We start from the raw sequence: 23954 nt of genomic DNA on the forward strand, positions 1-23954 counted from the left end.
TACTATCATCAAACAATTAATTTTAATGCAGCCATTGGATTAGAAAACTCAAAACTAACGATCAGCACAGCACACAATAGAATCAGGTCAGGCTGGATGCTAAACTCAGTCATGGTCTTCCCCTCCTCCCACGGTAGTGCACTCACTGTATATTATGTCATGTAGTACAAATTAATGAGGCTATGACTCTGTGAGCGAGAAAACAACTCAGAGCTTTTGGATTGAGACGTGACCCAGTGTGAGAAGGAATCTGTGAGGTGGTTAAGCAACAAGCCTTTGAGACGACTAGTTCAAATGATTCAGTGCTTGTGTCCTTGAATTTTGATTTTCAGCAGCACCGTATCTGTATATAATACCTGAGTCCGAGATGATCAGTAATTGACACACAAAAAAAAATACAAACGATAACACCAATAATCTAACAATAACAGCAGAATTGAGTAAATCGGTTAGTGTTTTGTGGTGAGGTATTTTAAACTCCGACTTCGCGACAACCGAACATACGGCGCGCCAAAGCGTACCAAGCAGTCCAAACAGGATTGTACCCCGACGCAAAAACAGCTTCAGAAGCCAGTGGCTGCAGTGACGGCTGAGAGCGTCTGAGTGGCCACCGAGCGCAGGGCGAAGGTGGGGACCGAGAGCGGGGTGAGCAGGAAGAGCTGGTGCTGTGGCGTCTGCAGGCCGTAGCATTTACACTCCTCTGTGACCAGATAGCACTGGAGCGGCTGGTGGGGGAAGCCGAGGGCAAAGTCTTCAGCGGTCCCTCTAACGCTTTTCCCATCTGTCGAGGTGCCCGGCATCTCCTCCTGACTGAAATAGCGCGAGGCTGCAAAAATGTAGAAAAGCCTGAGCAGCTCCCAGCAGCGGGGCCTGGAGGGCACAGCGGGGTCACCGCAGGGCGGCGCGCAGGAGACGGAGCGCCGCGACTCGCAGTTTATCAGCAGCAGAGCCAGGACGTCGGGTCTGAGGGACACGGAGCCTGGCAGGCAGCGCTCCCCGACACCCAGACAATCCCTCAGCGTCTCCGCCAGGGGAGACCAGAACTGTCTGACCAGACTGCTCCCGGCCTTGTGCAGGGAAGGGGTAGGGCCGCACAGCACGCACACATCCACCCCTGGGAGCAGCTTGAAGCGGAGGAGGCGGTGGGCCACGGTGGGGCTGCCCTGGGGAAGAAACACAGGGTAGTCACACGAGGACAGCCCGGCGGCCGAGAGCGTCCTCATCAAGGCGGAGAGCAGGACGACTTCCTGCGGCGCCAGCCTCCACCACTTCTCTGTGGCTGCGGCTATCCGCCCGTGCACCGTAAGACACCCAAACTCACTGTCCGCAGACTGGGTGAAGCCCTCCACGGCCTCCTGGAGCAGCGCGGGTTTCGGCGGCAGCAGGCAGTCGGCGCAGTGTGTCAGGTTTCCCATGATGCCGCCGGGCCTCTCCTCCAACAGCTGATCGATGAGGCCGAAGCAGGCGCGCAGGTCCCTCTTCAGCCGCTCCACGTTCCTGGCGTTGACCAGCTCGTCCTGCCCCAGCACCAGCACCATGACGCTCCACACGTTCTCCAGCAGCCGCCGCAGGAACAGCTCGTCCCCTTTAACGTCGCCTCCGCCTCCCGCCTTGTGCCCGCCATTCACAGCGATGAGCATCACGCTGTCCATGAAGACCCGCCACACCAGCCGACCCCCGCCGTCGGTCTGGCACGCGGACAGCTCCACTCCCTGGCCGCACCCGAACATGTGGACGCCGTTCAGGGAGCCGATGACCGAGAAGGGCAGCTGTTTGCGGGCCCCCCTGGTGAACAGGGGGACCCCGCTGCTGGCCGTGAGGCACAGGATCTGGGTGGAGCCATCCTGCAGCATCATCCCTGGGATGGAGGCTGCTGTTCAGAGGCGGAGGTTACTACTTGAGACACCGTTGGTGCATGACATCTCTACAATCGACCAAAAGTTACCTTACGTAACTCGGTGGGGCGGGGTCGACGTCTCAACGCGCCTGGGTCCACACGGCTGGACACGTGGCTTTGTTTATCGAGACTCAAGTCCTCCGTTGCCGTCTCGAACGAGAAGCGGACGCCTCGTTTCCACGGCAACGTCAAACACCGCGCGTTGCTCGCCGGCTCCGGCACCCGCTCCGCCTCAACCCGTTCGACCGCGGCGACTTAGGGGGGGGTGGGGGTGGGGGTGGTGGGGGGGAAGCGGCAGAACAGCCATTACGGGACACGGGGAACGCAACAGCGCGAGCGCTTCCTGCCTTTGTTCGTTCTCGCGATAGCGGATCTCGCGATACAATCAAAGTCTCGTCGGCCCGCTCGGTTTCGACTCCTTGCCAGCGCCGACAACACGACGCCTGAAAATGATCGTTCGACGATGATAATTATCAGCGCAATGGATTTAGCACCAGCTCCTGTGCGTTATTCCTATGATAAAATGGCTAAAGGGTATAATTCCAATAATAATATATTCTTAATAATATGCTTAATCACAATAAAAAGGCCTTGTGAAAAAAATAAATATGCTTTTTTTTTTTTAAACATTACAAAATCAACATACATCACGCCCATGCAAATGTTTTTTGAAGTTACTTCCTAAATATGGTATTGATCAAGATCTGATCTGATGACCTCTCGTTCCAGCTGAAGTAACAGTTCTCCTCACGCCAGCGAATCGGTTTGTCCTCAGTATCTAACCATTACTGACAAGCATGTGAGTGACTCAAACGGTAGGAAGAGTAGAATATACTTTGAAGCTGCCCGATCCTCAGGATAACTAAATCATGCTGTGTACTCAAGATCCTTGCGTTCACATGCAGTAGTCAAGTAACTCAGCCGCTCCAAAAGTCAATATTAGTACCGTTTCCAACACAGAAGTCGACTTTACACAGGTTGTAATATATCTTATGGTGTGGTCTTAAGGTGGATTGTTGCAAATAAACACACCGACAGATGGACTTGGAGTAGTAAAGAATGTATTTTAATCCTTAAATACAAAAAAGTCAAGAACAGTGATGACTAAAATAGAACCATAGAAAAGGCACAATAATTTACTTGAAAAAATCACACTGTGCCATGAAAAATAAAACCGTCTCCCCTCCTCTACTGTGGCTGAAAATAGATGGTAATCTTTCGGACATGATTTCATCATGTTGTACACTCCAACAAGATCCAATGGCAGTATAATGGCTTGGCATGAAGAGCAGTGTTGAGGTCAGTTTTCCCTGTAGCATTAAACTGAAGGCCTGCAGAAAAAAATAAATAAAAATAAAAAAATTAGTCCGGATTGATTATCAGTCGAAGAGGACATCTCACATCACAAAGATGATATAAATACAACCCTATCAATACAACTTCCGATATCTGAAAACCAACTCAATAATAAAGACAAATAAGCAACATATCCCAACATTGTGTTGACTACTCTTGGCTTATATTTAATGTTTACCATTAGGTTTATTGTGCATGTATGATTTCCCCCACTATATTTAGTTTCAACTTTGTGTTTCATTGTGAGGTTTATTTAAAGGGGCAATAGACCCCCCCCCCCCAGCGTTTCCAAGTGGTATTATTGTTTGCGCCGCTGTCACAAAGACAACCCGGACGGCTTCTCGTTTTCCTCAGAGCGCTCAGTGGAAATGATCAACGCCACGCTGGAAATAAGAAAATAAAGAAGCATGTTCACTGAAAGGACAACTGAAGTTGTCACAGTTTTGGTTGATTTTATTTATTTTGGTTGCACAATCATTGACACACACACACACACACACACACACACACACACACACACACACACACACACACACACACACACACACACACACACACACACACACACACACACACACACACACACACACACACACACGTCAACGCTGCCGCCATATTGGAACGGGCCTGTCAACAAATACAAGTAAACAGGGAAGCTGCAGTTTTTCTGGATGAAAAGCATCATGTTTAATAGGGTTGGGACCATATGCTTATCTCCCGATTCGATACTTTTACGATACGTGTGCCAATTCCATATGTATTGTGATTCTACAAGTATTTTGATTAGATATTATGATTTATTGTGATTTGTTAACCTTTTTTTTTTTAACACTATAGACCGTGGGAAAAAGTTGAATCATCCACTTCTAGAGACTGTAGGTTTGTTATTTATTTTTAAATTTCTTCATAATTGCCATTTTCTTTGTCATAATTTAATCCTATTGCTTTATAATTGTTGCCTATTTGTGGTGAGCCGCTCTGGTGCTGGAATGTCCCTGCATGGGTGAATAAAGTATCCATCTTTCTATCTAACCAACCTCAGAAGAGTACTTGCCAATTGGATTGCCAAAAGCTATTTTGGAATGCGTTCGCTGTATATTTATGTATGCACGATAAACCGAAAATCGAATTGTTTTTGAACCAAGAATAAAGCATATTTCTCCTTTGACATTATACATTAAAAAAAAAAACATCATACAACCCTGCATTATATGAAAGACGTGGATGGTCACCGTGAACATCTGGTAGGAATCATATATATTAGGCGTTTTAGGACCGAACAGTTGTGGGAACTCCCTGAGGGGAACTTGGAACTGGGGAGGTCCCCATTAAAACTAGATAGCTTCAAGGGATTTTTTTTTGTTTTTGGTTGCATTCGCACCTGCAGTAGAAACTCTCAAGCGATGCAAGCCGATGGGGTTTCAACACGAGTTCCGTGTTGTATGCACTCCGTAACTTTTACTTATTTCACCTCACCTGAACCAATTTGAGGCTAGAAATAAGCAATCACGCTGCTAAATCTTCACTCAAATTAGATCTACGAGGTGTAATTCAAAAGTCTGCACGGGCTCGCATCAGGACACCACGCCCAGATTTTTTTTTTTTTATGTAATTCAATGAACAGCAGAAAATAAAATAAATGAAATGGATAAATCTACAATAAAAATATATTTTTTTATTGGTTACTTTTTTTTATTACCCCCGAGTGTACGTGGGCTGGAGCGATGCGGGGGAGAGGGACTGCGGACTTGTCTGAACCAATCACCGTGCACTTAGGTCACTGAAGGTTCCTCTTATACCTCTTATAGATTACATTTCACTGCATATATGTATGGAAGTATGTATATGTATGTGACAAATAAAAAATCTTGAATCTTGAATACCTGTTAGTCCCTGCTCTGAAGTACGAGCTAAAAAATAAAAAGGCCCTCAAAACAGCGTTCTAAGAACTACGATTGTACGTAATTCCCGCCGTGCGGACACACAAAACACAATTTGAACAATGAAAACAGTGCCAAAACGCCTATTAAGGCCTGGCTATTAAAAATGACAGGCCACCGAACAATTAACTGAGTTAAAATCTCATAATAAGAACACCAACTCACAAGACAAAGCAGGTCTCCCTTGTATCAACACTGGATTTGGGAGGACTAGTTTATGGCACTAGTTGAATATATAAAAAATAATATATCATAATAAAATAATAATAGACATTAGAGTCACTCATTGCTCCAGATTATTCTTACATTTTATTTGATGATATTTCTGCTAATCAAGTGATCGTTCCACTACGTTCTGTCTCCAGCGACAGAGATCTCAACGAAAAAAAAAAAAAAAGGGGGGGGCTTCCGATGGAGCAATCCCTCCAATTTCGCCGAGAACGTTTCGAGGGGTTGTTTCCGAGGCTTCTTTCGACGGGCACCGGGGGCTGGCGTACTCACCAATGAATGCGGTGGGTTCACAAGAAGGAACAGACCTTCTGCGGCCTGAAAGGGTTGGTGCTGGACGACACGCCGGTCAGCAGGGGGTCCTGCAGGGCGTTCTGCATGCAAAACTGTTGGAGGTCCGCCGCCGCCTGGGAGACCTGGAAAACGAGACAACAACGTAAACACGTGACACGGCCCATAAATGTGTACGACTGGGTACTGGTGCTTTTGTGTGCGCACACACGCAAAACTAACGACCGTTAGTTAACGTGGATATTATGAGCAAGCAGGTAGGGGTGGAACAGTTAGAACATTGTATGAGGTTCAGGAAACGGCATTAGTTTAATTTAAGAACAGGAAGAGACAACATTTTAACTATAGCGCAACCAAAATCCCAGCCGATATCTAGTCTTCTATCATAATATATTGTACCCATAGCGACTTATAGTACAATTTATATATATATATATATATATATACATACATACATACATACATACACACACACACACACACAGCAAATACAAAATGTAATATTAAAATTACATTATAGATATCAAAAATTGTTATTTCAATCGTATTTAATTTTTTATCGTAAAAGTAAATATTACTATAGTATATAGTTAACATACTATAAATTCATAATCGTACTAATATTAGGAATGAAATGCTTGATTAAAAATATGTCGTTAATACTGGAACATTATATTTTCATACCAGAGCCCCCCAAAAAAACCCCAATACTATAATTAAATGGTCAAATTAAAACACAAATAAAATGAGTATTAACGTTACGGGGGTGGACCAGCCACCGGCGGCTCTGTGGCCTCAGCTGCCCGCCACTGTGTGTGCGCGGCGGGGGCTGCAAAACGAGAGGGGAACGGAAAAATGAAAAAAAAAAAAAATGAAATAGAAGTAAAAGAAGCCACGTAAACCACGCAAAGTTATGTCCCCAACCAGGCCCCCGAAGGCGAACTCTTCACGCCGGGGCAAAAGCGCCAAACACTCAAAACGGCGCCACCGTTAGCGCCAGCTCCCACACCCTTCTCCGCGACGCAAAGTTAGCAGGCGCCGCCTGATGGGGAGGGTCGAGTCGAGCCGCCCGCCCGGACCTCGGCAAGTACCTTGACCCTGTTGATGCTGGCCTCGAAGCGGAGCTGCTGCACGATCTTCTTCATGGCGACGAGGTTTGAGGAACTCGACATTATTTCGGGTTTTTGTTTTTGTTCCTGGTTTGTTGTGTTGGGTTTGTTTTTTGGGTGGAATGCGCTGCTGTGCGGTAGCGGAGCTTCCTGGCGACGGAGACAAAAGCAGCGCTGACCACTTCCGGGTTCCGGTTTTGTGTTTTTTTTTTTTTTTTGGTTAACGCCACAGTTTCCCCGTGGTTCCACTAGGGGGCAGCACTTCAACGTAGAAAGGGAAAGCGGATTATTAAAAAGCTTTTTTTTTTTATTTTATTTTATTTTTTTATTGCAATTACACCACCAGATAATATGTCTAGATATATACAAATTTGATTAAAACAACATTTATGATCTATGCATCTTTTAAAAACAAAAAAAACCCATACAATTTCACAGCAAGATGTGGGCAAAATGGGAGTACCATCGCTGACTATATTCAAATGAGCGCTTGGTCCATACGCTCCTCAAACCAAAATATAAATTGATGTTAGGTATTTGATGTCGCTGCGCCTATGCCTGAAAAGAAAATAAATAAACATTGGAAGATTGTTTAAAGTGCTCGAATGTAAAATGGGGTTGAACTGTAGTGGCACCCTGAGGCGGTTTGTATGGCATTCAGTCCCAAGCCATTTGTTAAATAGACTCTCCAAAAAAAAAAAAAAAAATAAAAGAGGGAACATGGCACTGGATTGTCCTCAGGTGAGGCTGTTCTCATCTTTGTCCAAAGATAAGATGCTCAGGTTTCCGTATCTGACGCTGCGCTTAGACTTTCCCAACGAGTCTCCGGATCGAATGCTACTGGACTCCTGCCAGCTCCCTTGCTTTGGACGCCTGGATCAAATGAAGAGACAAGGGAAAAAAAAACAAACAAAACAAAATGAAAAACAGCCTGAGTGGCGGGCGAGGCCAAACATGAAGGCGGAAGGCGTTTGGGAAAGTGAACTGACTTCATTGAAATCAACTAGTTTACCCGGTGTCCGGTATGAGGCGGAGTGTGCGGTAGAGCTCTGCTGTGGATGGCACAGAGCTGAAGGCAGCTTTGGGAGTAGAGAATGCAGCACAGGTGGATGATTTGGTCAGTTTGGCTGGAGTGTAGGACGCCCTCATCTCGGGCTCGCTTCCTGAAATGAAGAGAATAATTGAGACTGACTCGACTTGCTTCTCAACCTTGAAGAACAACTTTTGTTGTTGTTGTATGCTTCATATCCCAATACATATTGGGACTTGTGAATATATTTATTCCGTTCCATGATCTTTCCTAACACTCCATTTGTCCTAATAACTACGTTGGGTCGTTCAAAATATTCGATTCCATAGAATATGCTGTTTACGATGCTGTCGCAGGAATCAAAGTTTCAGTGATCCTGATCCCAATCACTGCGGTTGATTTTCAACGATCAAAAAATAAAGGTTACGGCGATATAAATAAAAATAAATAAATAATTTCCTTATGCCGTTCTCAGGGTTTACTGAATATTATTGAGACTTACTGATGGATAAGGCACTTTGGGAGTCAGACGAGGAGTATTGCTTTCGATCAACGAAGGGGGTCATGTTCAAAAACTGGTTCTTGAGCCAGGATGCCCGGTCCTCCTCAAAGCTCTTTTTCTGGGAAAAAAAAACAAAAAAAAAACACAAAAATCAAAAAGGATGGAGTGAAATCCCTAAGTTAGAAAGAACCAAATGATCAGTGATATACACAGAATCAAAATAAATCAGGTATAACACAATGACTATAGAGTGTAATGTAAAACTGCACGTGCCTCATGACCGAGTCGGATCGCAGCCTCAGTGAAGCTCTTCCTCTCCCTCTCAAAGTTTCTCTTCTGCTCCTCAAAAAGCCTCCACTCCTCCTTGAGCCGCTCCTTCTCCTCGAGGGTGTAGCAGTCGTTCAGAATAGCCGCCGTCTCGTCATCAAACGAAGAGTTGAGTTGTTGCTGCCCGAAGAATGACGCATCTCTTTCATCATTAGCTGCACTGTTTATGTCGTACATTTTACACTTGTCATCCACCTGCAGGGAGCAAGTCCCTTTGCTTCCAATGGCTACAAGGATGGGCCAATACGCTGTACATACAAGGCATTCTTGTCATCTACAAAATGACAAAAGTAGGCCTGAATAAAAATCTATTATAATTGATTTTTATTTATTTGTGATATACTTAGACTTGTGAGAGCAAAAGACATTGCTGTACAACAGTAAAATGTACACGTGTGGACAGACCTGCAGCAGCTGTTGCTGGGTGTGAATAAAGTCTTTGCACTGTTGCACCTCCAGCCTCATCCTCTCCATCTTCTCCTCGTGGATCTCCCTGGGCACCGCCTCCATATGAGGCGGCTGCTGAGTCTGCACCAGAGACACTTGGAAACAAAAAACCTCCGGTCAATAAACAACAAAAGCCAATTATGATCAATATGAGAAAAGACAAAATGCCAACAATCACCATCATCATCCTTTTAATGGATACAGCCTTCAGGGGTTTAATTGGTAAAAATGGCTTAAACAAATATCTCCACAGGGTCTACAGACGTTATGAAATACATTTACCTAAATTGGCCAGATTATGGCAGTTCTCAGCCACTGTTATTATAACACAATGATGATAAATTATAGTGGTAAGTTTAAAATAACCAGATTGACACACAATTAGCAAAGTGATTTAGCCAAGTAAACACTGCAGTGTGATTCCATTTGGTCTGTGTATCAACACACTGAATCATGACAGTCAAAGGAAACCGTTTTCTTTACAAGAGAGCCTGTATTTTCCGCAGAGCAGTATGATACAAGGCGCTATTGCCGTACCTTGGCTGTCCAACTTCTCCATGTGGTTCTTGAGCCTCCTCCACTGCAGGCGGATGCTGTTGGTGAGCTGCTCCCTAGCGAGCTCGCACGACTGGTCCACGTTCTCTCTGCTTGCCTCGACCACCTCCTCGTCCAAATCGGAAGCAGCCTGAGCACAGCAGTTAAGAGGAAGGAAACGTACAATTGCCATGTGCAAGGACCGAGAAGCTGTTATATCACCATTAAAAAAAAAAAAAAAGTTGACATCACCAGTTTCAAGAACCATAATCAACGCGAATGAATAGAAAGTACCTGCTCCAAGCTGTCATCAACATGCGCTCTTCTAGAACGGGGCTTTTGTGGACTCAAAATGTACATCATATCCTTCTTCATGTGCTGGAGGACTTTCTTCAGTTCTGCATTTTCTACCATCAGAGACCGCTGTCGAGTCTCGTAGTCGTTTAGGAGGGACTTGTACATATCACCCTCGTGGCTGCAAAGGGAACAGATAAAGCACGCCATTAACCTTGGGCCAGTTCACCGGACATTAAATCCACATCATAATTCATTTCACCTGGCTCCTGCCTTCGCAGTTCTCCAATGGCTTCTTTTACCATCGGCTCGCCCCAGGTAGTTTAATATGTCGATAGCTGTGGGAAAGCGTAAGGAGACTAAAGTAAGTCCCCTCGCTGTCTCACTTGTACATGATAAAGAGTTGGAAACCCTGCTCTGCGAACCTAGTTTCTTGTCCCTCTTGTCGATCAGCAGCTGACCCAGACGCTCCTTCAGCTTGGCACACTCCCTCTCCTTCCTCTTGGCGTCGTGGCTGTACTGAGACGCACGGCTAGCGATGATGCTCTGGAGCTTCTGGATCTGTCACAAATGACATTTGGTCAGACACAGGCGAGTGTAATGGAAATCTGAAATAAAGGATGATGTTTTGCATAAAGTAATATATAGATTTGAATGGATGCAGTGAACACTTACCTCATCTTTTTCAGACTTCAGGCAGCTTTGCAAAGTTTTCATTTTTAGTTGAAGCTGCCTCTCTGTCTCATGCAGACCCGATTTTTCCCTTTTCAGTAGCTCCAATTGATCCTGGGAGAAAATTCACAAAGGATCTTCATGAGTTTATTTATCAGGGATGCACTGCGAGTTTAGAATCATGACAATATGATTCATCCCTAAAACATTTGTCTCTGTTGGAGGCATCCACAAGGTGCTGCTTGACCCCGCCCCTTGTGGTCACGCACATTTTAGTATTTATTTGAGTTTGACCTCACTTTGTCCTTCAAACTCATTGGCAGTGATCTCCTACGACCTCAATGCACTCATGCATTAAAAAAAAAAAAAAAAATTCCCTGAAAGAACAACTTTTTATCCACTGATCCAGAGTGGCCGGCGGAGACTCTACGCGCCAACACGACCAACAAGGACAAAAACGTCAATGCAGTCGCTGTTCCACAGGAGCGACGATGTAGAAAACACAGTGGTAAGCGAGGCGGCATTTGGATCAGAACGAGGACGCAACCTTACCGTCCACCTCTGCCCAGCATCCTTCTTGCCAATGTCCAGTCCCTGGAAAACAAGATGGATGACCTCCGGGCAAGGATTACATGCCAAAAGGGACACAAGAAACTGTTGCGTCCTCCACCTGACGGAGACGTGGCTGAACCCGCTGGTACCGGATCAAGCCATACGTCCAGCCGAGGCCTTCTCTGTGTTCCGTGCTGACAGATCGGGGGAGTTGAAGAAATCCAAGGGTGGAGGCGTCTGTCATATGACTAACGGCAGCTGGTGCAACCACAACAACATCAAGACTCTCTCCCGCTCCTGCTCGCCGAACCTGGAACAGCTGACCGTCTCACGCCGTCCATTCTACCTCCTCCGGGAATTCAGCACGGTCATGATCACAGCCGTCAACACCGACACAGCACTATCGGACCTATATGAAGTGTTGTGCAGACTTCAAAACATACATCCCGATGCGGCTGTGGTGGTGGCTGGGGAATTTGACAGGGTGAACCTTAGAAAAAAGCTCTGCCTAATTTCCATTAACACATCACGTGTGCCACCAGGTGAGAAAGAACTTTGGACCACTGCTACACACCGTACAAGAACGGATACAAGACCGTCTCGCTCCCTGCTTTCAGGAAATGGGACCACGCCGCCATCTCGTTGCTTCCTGTTTACAAGCCTTGCATCGTACGTGGAACAGTGGTGACGAGGGACGTAACGCAGTGGTCGGACCAATCAGAGGCCACGCTTCAGGACGCTCTGAGTGACCGCGACTGGGACATGTTCCAATCAAGTTCCAGTGATATCAGCGAGTTTACGGAAGTAGCTGTGAGTCTCGTCGCTATGTTAGCGGACAGCATCATACCCACAGCGAAAGTTTGGATATTTCCTAACCAGAAACCATGAGTCGATAAATCCATCAGTGGCGCTCTGAATGCTCGCTCATACAACGAAGGCCATGTACCCCGAGATATGAAGAACTACAAAGCAGCGTCATACAAACTGTTGAGGCCGCTGAAGGACGCCAAACGGACGTACAGGGACACAGTGGAGCTACAGATGGGGCTACGGGACACCAGGCGCTTGTGGCAGGGGCTGCGGACTATTACTAACTACAAGAGCAGCCCCTCTCCAGCCACGAGGGTGGACGCCTCCCTAGCCAACGAACTGAACTCCTTTTATGCGCGGTTTGAGTCTGGCAACAACACCGCGAGCTCGCCGGCTAATTGGAGTTACCTCGCTGGGGATGAGCGTACACTCTGTGTCTGGGCATGACGTCGGGAGGGCTCTGATACGTGTGAACAACAGGAAAGCTGCGGGCCCAGGACCTAACCTGGACTATACAAACAGACGCTGTGGTGAGAAAGGGGAGGCAGCGTCTTTACCACCAGAAATTCCGGGTCTCGTGAGGATCCTCAAGTCCTTCTACTCCGAGCAGTGGAGAGCATCCTGACAGGCTACATTGTTGCCTGGTTTGGGAACTGTACTGCTCAGGACAGGCGGGCCCTGCAGAGGGTGGTGCGCTCAGCTGAACGAACCACTGGGACTACCCCCCCCCTGCAGGACTTGTACACCAGGAGGTGTAGTAGCAGAGCCTGCTGGATCATGAAGGATCCTCATCACCCCAACAACAGACTGTTCCAGCTGCTGCGGTCAGGCAAGCGCCTCCACAGTCACACAGTGTGAACAGAGACTGAACAAGTTTCTTCCCACAAGCCATAAGGACTGTCAACGCTGAACTCACCAGGGGCCCTCACTGAGACACACACAGCCTTACTTTACTGTATGTTGCATAATGTATCACTGTCCTTGGTAACTGCATACTGCACACACACACACACACACACACACACACACACACACACACACACACACACACACACACACACACACACACACACACACACACACACACACACACACACACACACACACACACACACACACACACACACACACACACGGAATTTCTGGACTATAAGCCGCTACTTTTTATCAAGCTTTGAACCTCGCGGCTTATCCAATGACGCGGCTAATTTATGGATTTTTCCGGCTTTCACAAGCTTCATGCCGCCAAAAGAAACGAGCAAAAAAAAACACATTATGTGACGGTGCTCAGTTTTTTGGCGGCATGAAGCTTTCATTAGACCAATGAAATTGCCGAACGGGTTAAGGTGAAACAATGTAACTGTTTAGATTAAATCGAGCGCGCTCAAACTTCCCATCATTTACGGTCGTCATTTCGTCGCCCTCCTCATGGCAAAGAAACAAAGAAATGCATCGATCGTTCGATCGATCGATCTGGCTGAGGGAAAAGGAAATGTAGCTGCTGCACGGGAGCTTGGCCTTAATGAGTCGGTGATACGAAGTTGGAAATAGCAGCGTGAGGAACTGACTAAGTGCAAAAAGACAACAACAGCTTTCAGAGGGAAGGAAAGCAGATGGCCCGAACTAGAAAATTAGCTCGAAGACTGGGTCAACACACAGAGAGCAGACGGCCGAGGTGTTTCAACTGTGCAGATCCGACTGAAAGCCAAAACAATCGCAAAACAATTGAGGATTTTAGAGGTGGACCCTCGTGGTGTCTGCCAGTGGGTCCTGACAGCGTGGAGCATTGTCAAAAAGTCCACTATCATCAACGGGTTTGGAAAGGCTGGACTGCTGCGTGTGGAAGAGGGCAGCATGAGCTCAGCGGGGAATTTGCCTCCGGATGAAAGTGACGAGAGCGACAATGAAAACGATCCAACATCGGATGAAGCAATTCTGAGGCTATTCAACTCCGACACAGAAGTAGATGACTTCAGTGGTTTCAGTGCGCAGGAGGAGGTAGATAGTGACCAATGTCTTTCTTGGTAGGCTACTGTTTACCGCTATTTTTTTTAATTTTTGTTACAAGGCGTGTTTCGTTAAAGCCTGTGTAAAGTTCACTTGTTTCAAATTATCGGTAGGCACCTGTGGAAATTACGGTAACTGAATTACATTTTAAGAATCGGATTAGTTTCGTTAGTTCATTAATTAGTTAGTTAGCTAATGTGTCAGTTAGTACTTATTTTGCATAATCTGCGCATATATGCAGTGCAATGACATTTCACTGCATATATGTATGCTCTTATGTATATGTATGTGATTAATAAACATCTTGAATCTAACATTATTTTAGATTTCAGAAAATCAAGCTGGTATTGTTTAACGTCTGACATGGTTGACCCTTGATATACTGTAGGTTATAATTTATTTTTATTAGAATGGGAAATACTCAGATACTCATACCCTATTTAGTCTGGAATATGGGAGATATCTCACGCCGGTATCAAGTTTTGATGCATCCCTTAAAAAGTTTCTAATATAATTATGAAAGATGCAGACCGGATAAAATATCCTTTGTGCTTTAGGTAATGATATTAGATCAAGGAAATTACTCAAAGACACCAGGGAGAAACAGGGCGACAGCCATATTGGGATGGCAGCAAGGCAAGGTTCCATTCACCCACATACCTTAAGTCTGGAGTTGCTGATCTGCATGTGTTCCAGGGTGCTGGAGCACTTGAACTGGTCTTTCTCCAGCTCCTCCACAGAGCGCAGGTTGCGCCGGTGCATCTGCAGCAGCTCATACATGGCGTTCAGAACCGGCAGCGTGTCCAGGCTGGTTCCCTCTGCCGAGCTTGCTTCAATGCATGTGGAAGACAAGCCCAAAGAGACAAGCTCCTGTTGAATGCAAAGAGGAACGTTGTTATTGTTATGATCATATTCGGAACATTCTGCCATTAGAAAACAAAATTCAAGGACCTTCGAGTACTTTTTGAGGCCCGGTTTTTCCAATTTCAAGGTCTTCATGCAAAACAAAGCAATTTTCAATGTGATCTTAGTTAATTAAAATATAATCTGGGTCTCATTGTCTATTATTTATATGAGTATATCTATTATATACTGCATATAGACATTATTAATCTCATGCTTATCTACTATTCTAAGTGTCCATTTCCAAGCATTGATTCAAGATTCAAGAGGTTTATTCGTCACATACATATACATACATGCAGTGAAATGTCAATAGTATAGTGGATTCATTTACATTTCCCTGGCATAATCTACATCGTAAAAGCTATTCTGGAAGATTTTTTTTTAACAAAACTAGGGGGAATATCACAAGTCTCCAACGATCACGTTTTTTTCTTCCTCAAGGACTCTTCAAGCACTCAGCACAAAAGGGGCTATTTTACAGTATTCCAGGACTTTATTTACTGAGGACAAAATTCAAGCACTCCAAGCACCTCAAGGACCTGGCTGAGAACCCTGTATGACGTTAACGCATTAAAAAATAAACTTAACATAGCGTGGCAAACAGATGTTGTATGGTGTGAATACTGCATGTATTATTAAATATATCTGCTGATAACACAATGTACAGAAAAGTGTTTTTTTTTATTTTTATTTTTTATTTTTGGTAGTACCTGATTGATGTATGAAATGCACTGGGGAATGTTTTCCTCCACACAAAAGGCACTTAAGACGCTGTGCGAGCTTTTGGACAGGGGCAAAGAGGAGTACATGGATACAAGGTTGTTCTGCATGGTCGGGGACATCGTCAGCCGCGATATGCTGGAGATCTCATGGTTTTCTAAACACAGGAGAAGGACGGGGACGGGGGAGGGAGGGCGACAGAAACACATTCGCGCATTACAACATTCCTGCAGCTCAAGGTCAAGAATCAGGCTACGGGTTTAAAATTAGAACGGGAATATAGGGCACTTCAAACAGATCTGGGAATAATAGCACTGCACTTGGGTGTGTCTATTCTGACTGGCGCAGGAAAGCAAATTACCCATAGGGGCGGTTGTCCACCAGTCTCCCATATCACAGAAGTGTCAGGACACTGGGGCGGTCATCGGTTATGGCCGACGGATCAACACTCGAGCAGTGGTACGGGAGGGCCCCTCTGGAACGGCACCCTAAAGCAGGGCATTAAAGAGCGACATAGTAACTCATAGTACAAGATCATTTGGGTCGCTTCGCCCACACAGGATCAAACTCTCCGCCAGGTGGATTGGGGATGGACAAAGCTATCCCACTGGCGCCCGAACAGCTTCATTGGAGGGTAGACCCCACGTCCCGAGATCTAAGCAAGGTGTCAGGAACCGATACACTATCTGATGTCCGTAAGCGAGACAGACAGACAGACAGGCAGGCAGGCAGATGGATGATCACATTATAGTCTATATGTGTTATGGTTATAGTGTTTACATATGGTCTATAATATAGACTATAGGTATGAATCAGAAAAACGTTGGTTTTCGTCGTTTGTCAGTTTTTGCCTAATCTTTTGTCCTGTTTACCTAAGACAGATAAATAAATCGGTACACTCCAGAGGACAATTAATAATAATAATAATAATAATAATATGATTTTGACATGTTCTAGCAAAGCAAGCCCAACTCGTTTACAACCCCTGCCACTCCCACGAAAACATCCTTATTAACCCGACCTACCGCTGTTGGGGCTGCGCTGTCCAACGGATACGCCGTCGTGTCGCGCGGGGGGGGAAGACCGCTTATTTGAATAGATAAGAAAGTTTATTTCGGCTCCTTATCGGCCCTTCAGCGGCGCAGCAGGCAGACGCGTCAAGCGGGGGCCTGGCCCGTGCGCGGACGGCGTGTGTTCGCCTTACCGGGAGGGGGACACCCGCGCGGCCAGCCTCCACGTACCGAGAGACGGCAACACACCGAGCGCACGCCGCCCGCGCCGGCCGCGGTGCAACTTACCGCCGTCGGCGTCAGCCCGGGCGGGGTGGACCAGCGCGACACACTCACCCGGATCGACGGCCTCCTGGCGGTGACGCGCCTCGACGCGAGCCCGAACCCGGCTGTCGCGCTTCGAAACGTCCCCCCCGGTCCGGACGGGCCTGCGACGCGCCGCGTCCTCCGCCCGACACCCGGCACCAGCGGCAGCCGCTCGCCCGCGCGGCTGCGGCTGGTGGTTTTTGAAGCGTCGCCCACGCCGACGTCACGCCCACCGCCGCTCCGATTGGACGCTGCCCGGGCCCGGGCGCAGTAAGCGGCCCGCCCATTGGGTCTGACGCCGCCGCGGGGCGCCCTCGTCCCCGGGTGTGACGCAGTAGAACTGCCAGCGCTTACCTGGCCGTGCATGTAAATGTATGTTGTTATGATTATAGTACAAGGTGCAAGAAGTACTGGAAAAACCTGCTATTAACTTACACAAATAATTATTTAAATTTAAAAAAAACAATTGTTTTTCTATTTTTTTTTTTTAAACCTTACATTAGATTAACATGAAGTGCCTTTGAGTACACTACAATGCATACAGATGCACTACAAAAGTACGCCTGAGCTTAAAAAAAGTGGGCCCTTTTAGTCTCAAGGAGTAAGGTGATATACACTTAAAACTACACTTTATAAATTCCCCAAAGGGTAGTATACTTTTTACTCGTAAGTATACTTAAAAAGTATACTTATACCCAAATGTAATTAAGTCAAGTTTACCTATGCGGCTCTTTATCGCCGTCGGAGTTCACACTTGGACACACCCTCACCCCGAGCCCTCGGAGAGGAAGGACAAAAAAATCCCACTCGAGGAAGGAAAGGAGGAAGGAAAAACACACTTTATTGGGGATGAACATATAAGAACCGTGTGCCGGGAGGCCAAAGGTCAGCAAAAACGTCATGTACGGTCAAGAGTTTGACAAGACATCATCCCTTTAAAAGTGTAGACTTTAGTGTCTTAATATATGCAAAACAAATCACGAGACAAAACCAAACGTTCCGTAGAAATAATGACTTGTATGCGGCTGCAGGGAGCTTTAATCTCGTGGCGTATGTTGAAAGTTAAGAGGCTGCGATGGCTTTGCGAGCAGCGCGGTGCTGCAGGGCTTCATCCAAAGCAGCAGCCTGGAGGGGGACAGCAGGAGGACGGGTGTGTGTCTGTCTGGTACCTCCCAGACCCAGGATGGTCCCTGCATTCTGCGATAAACGCCTGCAGCTGGGACAGCGGCTGCTTGTCTTCCTGGTGCTTCTAGGAAACAAAGTGTTTATATCTTTAAATATATTAAGCGGATTTGAATGCAACGACAGAGACGTTGCATTTCTAAAATATATCCATCAAAACAGCTTTGCATCATATGCGAGAGCCCATGCACGGACAGTAAATGACTTGGAATCGTTCAGTAATTTTACTTCAGGGGACCTTTTACTTTTACTTAATACATATTTCAAAGCAAATATCGTACGTTTTACTCCACTACAGTTATCTGTGATACTTGCTTCACTTTAAGTTCCCTCGTGAGTATATTATACTGTGTACAATTATGTTGCTTATGTTGTTTATTTTCCATTATCCTGCCATATTTTAACATAGTTAACTGTGAGTTTTATTGTATATCTCACTTGTTTCCCCATATATTGCCACTTTTCAATTTCATATTTGTATTCTATTGTTTTCTTTATTTTTATTTTTTTATTACTCCCTATTGTTTTGATGTGAGCTGCTGGGACATTGCAATTTCCTTCCGGGAATGAATACAGTACATTAGTCTCTCTCTCTCTCTCACTCTCTCTCTATCTGTCTGTCTGTCTGTCTGTCTGTCTGTCTGTCTATAATGGAGTGTGTCACAACAGAATGAGGTCAAGATGTTGAACAAGCACTTATACCTTTGAAACATGACCACACCGGCTGTACATCAAGCTCTTTACTCTTTTCTCGAGTAGAATGCTGAAGGCAGGAGCAGTGTTTTCTGATGATATTTCTACTTCCGTACACCAGTGATTCCCCCACCACCACCACCACCACCACCACCACTGCACCAATGCGAGCGGACCAGCTAACCTTGATGGTGTCGTAGGTGTCGGTGATGAGCGCGATGAAGAGGCTGAACACCATGTAGATGAAGAGGGAGATGAAGGAGTAGAGGTAGAGTCTGCTGAAAAGCCACACCACGTCGCTCTTCTCACGCATCTTCTTGAAGGTGGAGTACATGTCGTCGCCGTTGACGAGCGAGAAGAGGCACTCCGTCACCCTCTCCAGCGTCCGGAACTGGAACGACATGAAAACGAGCGGCTCGTGTGAAAATCGGATCGGATGTCCGCGCTGAACCGGTTGAATTTATTTGGATGCGGGTGAAACAGGGCACCGCGAGGACTTAATGTGGACGCTGGGTGGAGCTCGGGTACATTTCGGGACTTCACCTTCTCGTGGTAAGGCCCGAGCACGATCCAGCCGCAGAAGCAGTAGCCCAGGTAGATCATGGCGGCGCAGCAGCAGAACCGGATCACGTTGGGGAACGCGGCCCTCAGGGTCAAGATGAGGATCTGAAAGGAGGAGGGAACGGCGTCTTTATTCACGCCTGGACGTGTTTTCTCCAACCGGCGGGGCGCGGTAGAAGTCGGGTAGAATCCCTCACGTTGTACTTTTTGAAGAAGCCGAGGTAGCGGATGACCCCGATCCAGACCAGCATCGTGGCCGTCCCCAGCAGAATGCTGCAGACGTCGTAGTCGGTCAGGTGCTGCGAGAGGGACGAAGGGGGCGGAATGATCGGACTCTTCCATCCATAACACGAAACAGAGTAGTATGAATATAATTTGAGTATAAATACATTTCTGGGAACACATACTTTTGTTTGTATTCCTATTTTGAGGCCGGACCCTGCGATGGTCAGAGTGTCGCTCACGATGATCAGGATGTACCAGCCGTTCACAAACTCCATGCGGTCCGACCACGACACGCTTTTACTGAAGTGGGCGTGGAAGAAGGTGTTGTACTCCTGCATGAGACCAAAGCACAACGGCTCGTCGGAATTGTACTTGTTTTGGGAGAGCAGTCTAGGAACGCCATGAAGCCAAAAGTCACAGAATCAAGGCTTGCGTCCACTTCAGTTACTTCAATTTCCATAATGTATCATTGACATCTCAAAGGGATTGAACAAATAATTACATTATTTGTTCAATCTTGTAATTGGTATTCATTACAGAATAATAATAATAATAATAATAATAATAATAATAATAATAATTATTATTATTATTATTATTATTATTATTATTATTATAATTATTATTATTTGAATGCCAAATTATATTGTTTCTTTGCATTTCATTCCACTCAGAAATTGCGATTAAAAAACAATATTCTCCAATTCATTGTTGATAAGATATGACGATTTAGAGCTAACTGGTTCGTTTGTTGAATTTGTGTCACGATAATTAGCATTGAACTTCATTAAAGACGGTAATAGGTTTAATGTCAAGTATTTATATATCAATACAACAATATGGAGTTTATTTCTCGATGTTAATGATGACCATCCTACTTTTATGCATATCTCAAATCTGAGTGCAATATTTTCTGAGAAATGAATTGAAATGCACTATGGTAATGTTGCATAATGTTCTGGAGGTCAGAGATTTTGTGATGTTTATTATCCACCAGGTTCTCCTTGATTTGGTTTAAAGGGAGAAAGGATTACAAACTCCACGGAAGGATTTCCCTGTTGCAATTAAAATGCACATATCAGTTTTGCACCCTGGAGCGTGTTCAAAAGTTACACATTTGCTTTGGGGAGGGGGGGGTCAAAGAGTAAATCTAAGTTGGAAATGCTTGTGGGTAAAAATTACAAAGATCTCAGAGATTGTTGAACCCGTCCCCGTCGATACGGACATTTCAATCGCCTTATTTTCCCATTTCCTAACTCACACATTGGAGTCGGACTCCATTGGAGATGGAGCGCGTGCACAGGGTGAGCGAGGCGCAGCAGGCGGCCACCACCAGGAAGTCGAACAGCAGGAGAAGGGGGTCGTACTCCCCGGCTAGGGAGCACAAACACCACACAGACGATTAAACAAAAAAAAATGGAACGCTTTGATTGGTTTGATTAGACTGGGTCGACCCACGACGAACGCTTACAGGAGCCGGCCACGTTCCAGTCTTTGCACTCATTAATTCCAACGTGGTTCTCCATGTTAATCTTTATCCGTCCGCTGTGAGCGCGGTTGTCAAACACTATCTGTGTTTAAGGCAGACAGGACATGGAAGCACGATCACGCGAGCTGTTTCGTTTCACCAGACACCCGGGCGTTGCAATTTCAAACATTCTCTCTAAGGTCGACTACCGATATGTGGAAGTCGTAGCAGTCTGGCAGCTCATGGTGGCGCACAGTCTGAAGGTTGATGGCTTTAAGGGTGAGGAAGATGTTCACTGACAACAGCCTAGACACACACACACACACACACACACACACAGACACACACGTATTACAGTAACTTACATTTGTTTGCAGTGCGCTCTTGACCTGCGTTGGAAATATGTTACGCTTGTCACCTTTTGAAATCCAGAGAGAAGTTCAGCTGCCTCGCCAAACTGTCATTGTCAAACAACCGCATGGGGTATATGGAAATACAGACTGTAAAAAAGAAAAGAGATTATGCCGGCAAAATTGTTCACAAGCAGCTTGATAACGCCATAGTAACGGGGAGTTATTTTGCTGCAACCTTCCCCCCTTTTTTCCCCGCAAGTCACAAGTAAATCAACACTGTGACTCATCTTCTTCTGTACAATGAATCACTCCCTATAAATATTTCCCAAAGGGTGGGCCCTGGCCCCCTATATATAGTGTATAAAGTATATATAGTGCCTATAGTATAAATAGTGTATATAGTGTATATAGTATTTATAGTATATATAGTGTATACTGTATATAGTGTATATAGTATATATAGTATATATAGTGTATATACTATGTATAGTATATATAGTGTATATATAGTGTATATAGTATATACAGTATAGTGTATATAGTATATATAGTGGCTATAGTATATATAGTGTATATAGTATACCATTTTTTTTCCAAGAGGAAACAGTCTATTCGAGTCAGTCCAATACAATTTTCAGGCCGTGTGCTATAGAATACACAACAGTCAAATACAAAGAAATGTTTCATTGACTACATGTGTCTGTACTACGACGGAGCGTTCAGCGGCTCCCACCGAGCTCTTCTGCACCTTTTTCGACGTGCGGATCAATGTCAAAGGTGTCGTTCCCTGGACAGATACTGGCGTTCCTGTAGAGCTCCTGGCAGAGAGACAGAGCGCTGTCCTGCCCGTCCTTCCTCCCGTAGGCGTGGTTGCCGACCGTCAGGTTTTGGAGATTTGTGTACTGGAAAGAAAAGAAAAGAAAAACACCGGCAGGTTTTAATACGATCAGATATATACGATCTCTCCTGGTGAGGGGGGGGCGATTTCCCACGTGTTTTGAGCGTTTAAAGTTCTTACACTTTCGATGACGTAGCGGATGTGGTCGTAGACGTCTGCCTTGGTGTACAAGGCGTACTTCCCGGGGGTCCGGTCCCTGTATCCCTTGAGGAACAGGTGTTTGAACGTCAGCAGGTTTTCGTCTTTGAAGGTGACCATCATCTCATTGCTCAGGCCAAAGGAGATCAACTGGAAGCACAGGAGAGAACATTCACCACCTCTATTCCCGTTGTACCGTGCAGAAAACAGAATAATCTGCCGACGTGTTTGCCAAGCGGAAACCTATTCATTTAAAGTTCTTAATCAACATAAGTTATGAGAAAAAATGTTATTTCAAGTGAACGATAATAACTTTTTCAAAAGGCTACTGTTTAGTCGCGAGAGTTGCACCGCAAATATTACAGAATAAAAAACGTGTTACCGGCGCAATTTCGTTATTTAGAAAGTAAATCTGTCTCCCCATCCACGCAGCTCATATTAATAAAATGTCGAAAAACATTATTTGTATAATTCAAACGGGATCGTCCATTTGTGTCCCTGGGTTTTGCTGAAACATTGTTTGATGGGGTGTGTCAAGCATGACCCACCCACGCCGTCACGGATAACAGACGGAGAAAACTGGCTTTAAATCAATTCTTTGTGATATTTATGAAAAGAACATGTCGTTTAATTACCTGCAAATGATTAGATAATGCATTGAACACTGAGTAAATCTTTTTGTGTGGTGGCCATTTTAAGATGAAAATTTTCACCCCGTCACCCACCCCACCCAGACTCTCACCCAACATTTCTAAAAAACACAAAGGCGAAAATGGCCCCCAATCTCACGGAACGACTCGTAAATACCTGCACTGTGATGATGGCGATTTTCAAAATCTGTAACATGAGTTTCCAGGGCTTGCGACTTCTGGCTCTGTATTTCTCGCAGGGGTTCATGAAGAAGTATTTGAGCCTCCTCCTGAAGTCCTCCACCGCCTTCTGCTTGGTGCTGGCCCACCTGCAGTGGCCGTTGTGGGGTCTCTCCTCTCCAGGCCTCACGGCACTGAGGCGCTCAACGTCCTCCATGGGCCCCCTAGAAGCTGGAGGGGTCGTCGGGCAGAACTTGGTGACACAGAATGGAGAATTCCGTATCGGTTTTCTATTTTGGATTATGTCATGCGTATTCGTGGCATTGCAATAAAATAAATTCTATTAGTTACTTACTATGCGGCGTCTGTATCGGAGTTCAATGATGTGTCAGCTTTTTGAAAAGTTGACTTATGGTTTGAGCCATTCCACCCGTTCCGATGTTTATCTACTTTAACTGGTTTTGCCGCATGTACATATTTCTGTCTTGTGTTCCGCTCAAGCTGGAAACAAGACTTCCCCCTAAGGTGACGGAAACCGTATCTGAGGAAGTTGTGGCAAAACACAATCATGGATTTTTCCAAATGGTTTCTTTTGTTAAATCATTTAACTCGACTGAAGTATCTCCCCCGCCAGCGTGCACGGAGTGAAAGGCAGATGAAACACACTTAAGGAGGACGGTTGAAGCCTC

The 23954-nt window shown here is 45.6% G+C and overlaps 4 protein-coding genes across 5 annotated transcripts; all 4 read right to left on the minus strand.

Moving 5' to 3' along the window:
* Positions 1 to 122: 122 nt before the first annotated feature.
* Positions 123 to 1898, minus strand: fuz (fuzzy planar cell polarity protein). The gene has a single exon (XM_080010573.1). It carries the CDS (start codon positions 1854 to 1856, stop codon positions 564 to 566), a length of 1293 nt encoding a protein of 430 aa, XP_079866699.1. The 5' UTR covers positions 1857 to 1898; the 3' UTR covers positions 123 to 563.
* A 1043-nt stretch (positions 1899 to 2941) lies between these two features.
* gng5 (guanine nucleotide binding protein (G protein), gamma 5) lies at positions 2942 to 7002 on the minus strand. The gene is made up of 3 exons (XM_080010738.1): positions 6804 to 7002; positions 5695 to 5837; positions 2942 to 3228 (listed from the first exon to the last, which is right to left on the minus strand). Exons 1-2 carry the CDS (start codon positions 6882 to 6884, stop codon positions 5712 to 5714), a joined length of 207 nt encoding a protein of 68 aa, XP_079866864.1. The 5' UTR covers positions 6885 to 7002; the 3' UTR covers positions 2942 to 3228; positions 5695 to 5711.
* A 448-nt stretch (positions 7003 to 7450) lies between these two features.
* ssx2ipa (synovial sarcoma, X breakpoint 2 interacting protein a) lies at positions 7451 to 17140 on the minus strand. 2 transcript variants are annotated; one of them, XM_080010715.1, is made up of 14 exons: positions 16969 to 17140; positions 15984 to 16110; positions 15613 to 15779; positions 14657 to 14866; positions 10631 to 10741; positions 10381 to 10516; positions 10218 to 10293; positions 9956 to 10136; positions 9665 to 9812; positions 9086 to 9222; positions 8627 to 8800; positions 8354 to 8471; positions 7834 to 7984; positions 7451 to 7694 (listed from the first exon to the last, which is right to left on the minus strand). In XM_080010715.1, exons 2-14 carry the CDS (start codon positions 16012 to 16014, stop codon positions 7559 to 7561), a joined length of 1776 nt encoding a protein of 591 aa, XP_079866841.1. In that variant the 5' UTR covers positions 16015 to 16110; positions 16969 to 17140; the 3' UTR covers positions 7451 to 7558. The 2 variants fall into 2 exon arrangements, with proteins under 2 accessions (XP_079866841.1, XP_079866842.1); XM_080010716.1 differs by lacking the exon at positions 16969 to 17140 and adding an exon at positions 16648 to 16736.
* Positions 17141 to 18046: 906 nt separating this feature from the next.
* Positions 18047 to 23482, minus strand: mcoln3a (mucolipin TRP cation channel 3a; the record flags this gene model as incomplete). Its single annotated transcript, XM_080010397.1, has 12 exons — positions 18047 to 18187; positions 18998 to 19204; positions 19357 to 19479; positions 19572 to 19673; positions 19782 to 19931; positions 20861 to 20973; positions 21071 to 21170; positions 21277 to 21373; positions 21486 to 21567; positions 22169 to 22322; positions 22439 to 22606; positions 23264 to 23482. The coding sequence occupies 12 exons, from the start codon at positions 23480 to 23482 to the stop codon at positions 18047 to 18049; spliced, it is 1656 nt and encodes a 551-aa protein (XP_079866523.1).
* Between the last annotated feature and the right edge of the window lie 472 nt (positions 23483 to 23954).

This window comes from Zeus faber (assembly GCF_960531495.2).
Source record: "Zeus faber genome assembly, chromosome: 12".
Lineage (NCBI taxonomy): Eukaryota > Metazoa > Chordata > Actinopteri > Zeiformes > Zeidae > Zeus > Zeus faber.

Bases quoted from the DNA above. Each gene is read 5' to 3' on its own strand.
- ssx2ipa (XM_080010715.1), bottom strand. From the start codon at position 16,014: ATGGGAGACTGGTGGACAACCGCCCCTATGG. The intron at 15,780-15,983 runs GTAATTTGCTTT...TCCTGTGTTTAG, and splicing joins GTGGACAACCGCCCCTATGG to AAAACCATGAGATCTCCAGC. The intron at 10,294-10,380 runs GTTCGCAGAGCA...GCTTTCCCACAG, and splicing joins CAAGAGGGACAAGAAACTAG to CTATCGACATATTAAACTAC.
- gng5 (XM_080010738.1), bottom strand. From the start codon at position 6,884: ATGTCGAGTTCCTCAAACCTCGTCGCCATGAAGAAGATCGTGCAGCAG. The intron at 5,838-6,803 runs GTACTTGCCGAG...CTCGTTTTCCAG, and splicing joins CCAGCATCAACAGGGTCAAG to GTCTCCCAGGCGGCGGCGGA.
- fuz (XM_080010573.1), bottom strand. From the start codon at position 1,856: ATGATGCTGCAGGATGGCTCCACCCAGATCCTGTGCCTCACGGCCAGC.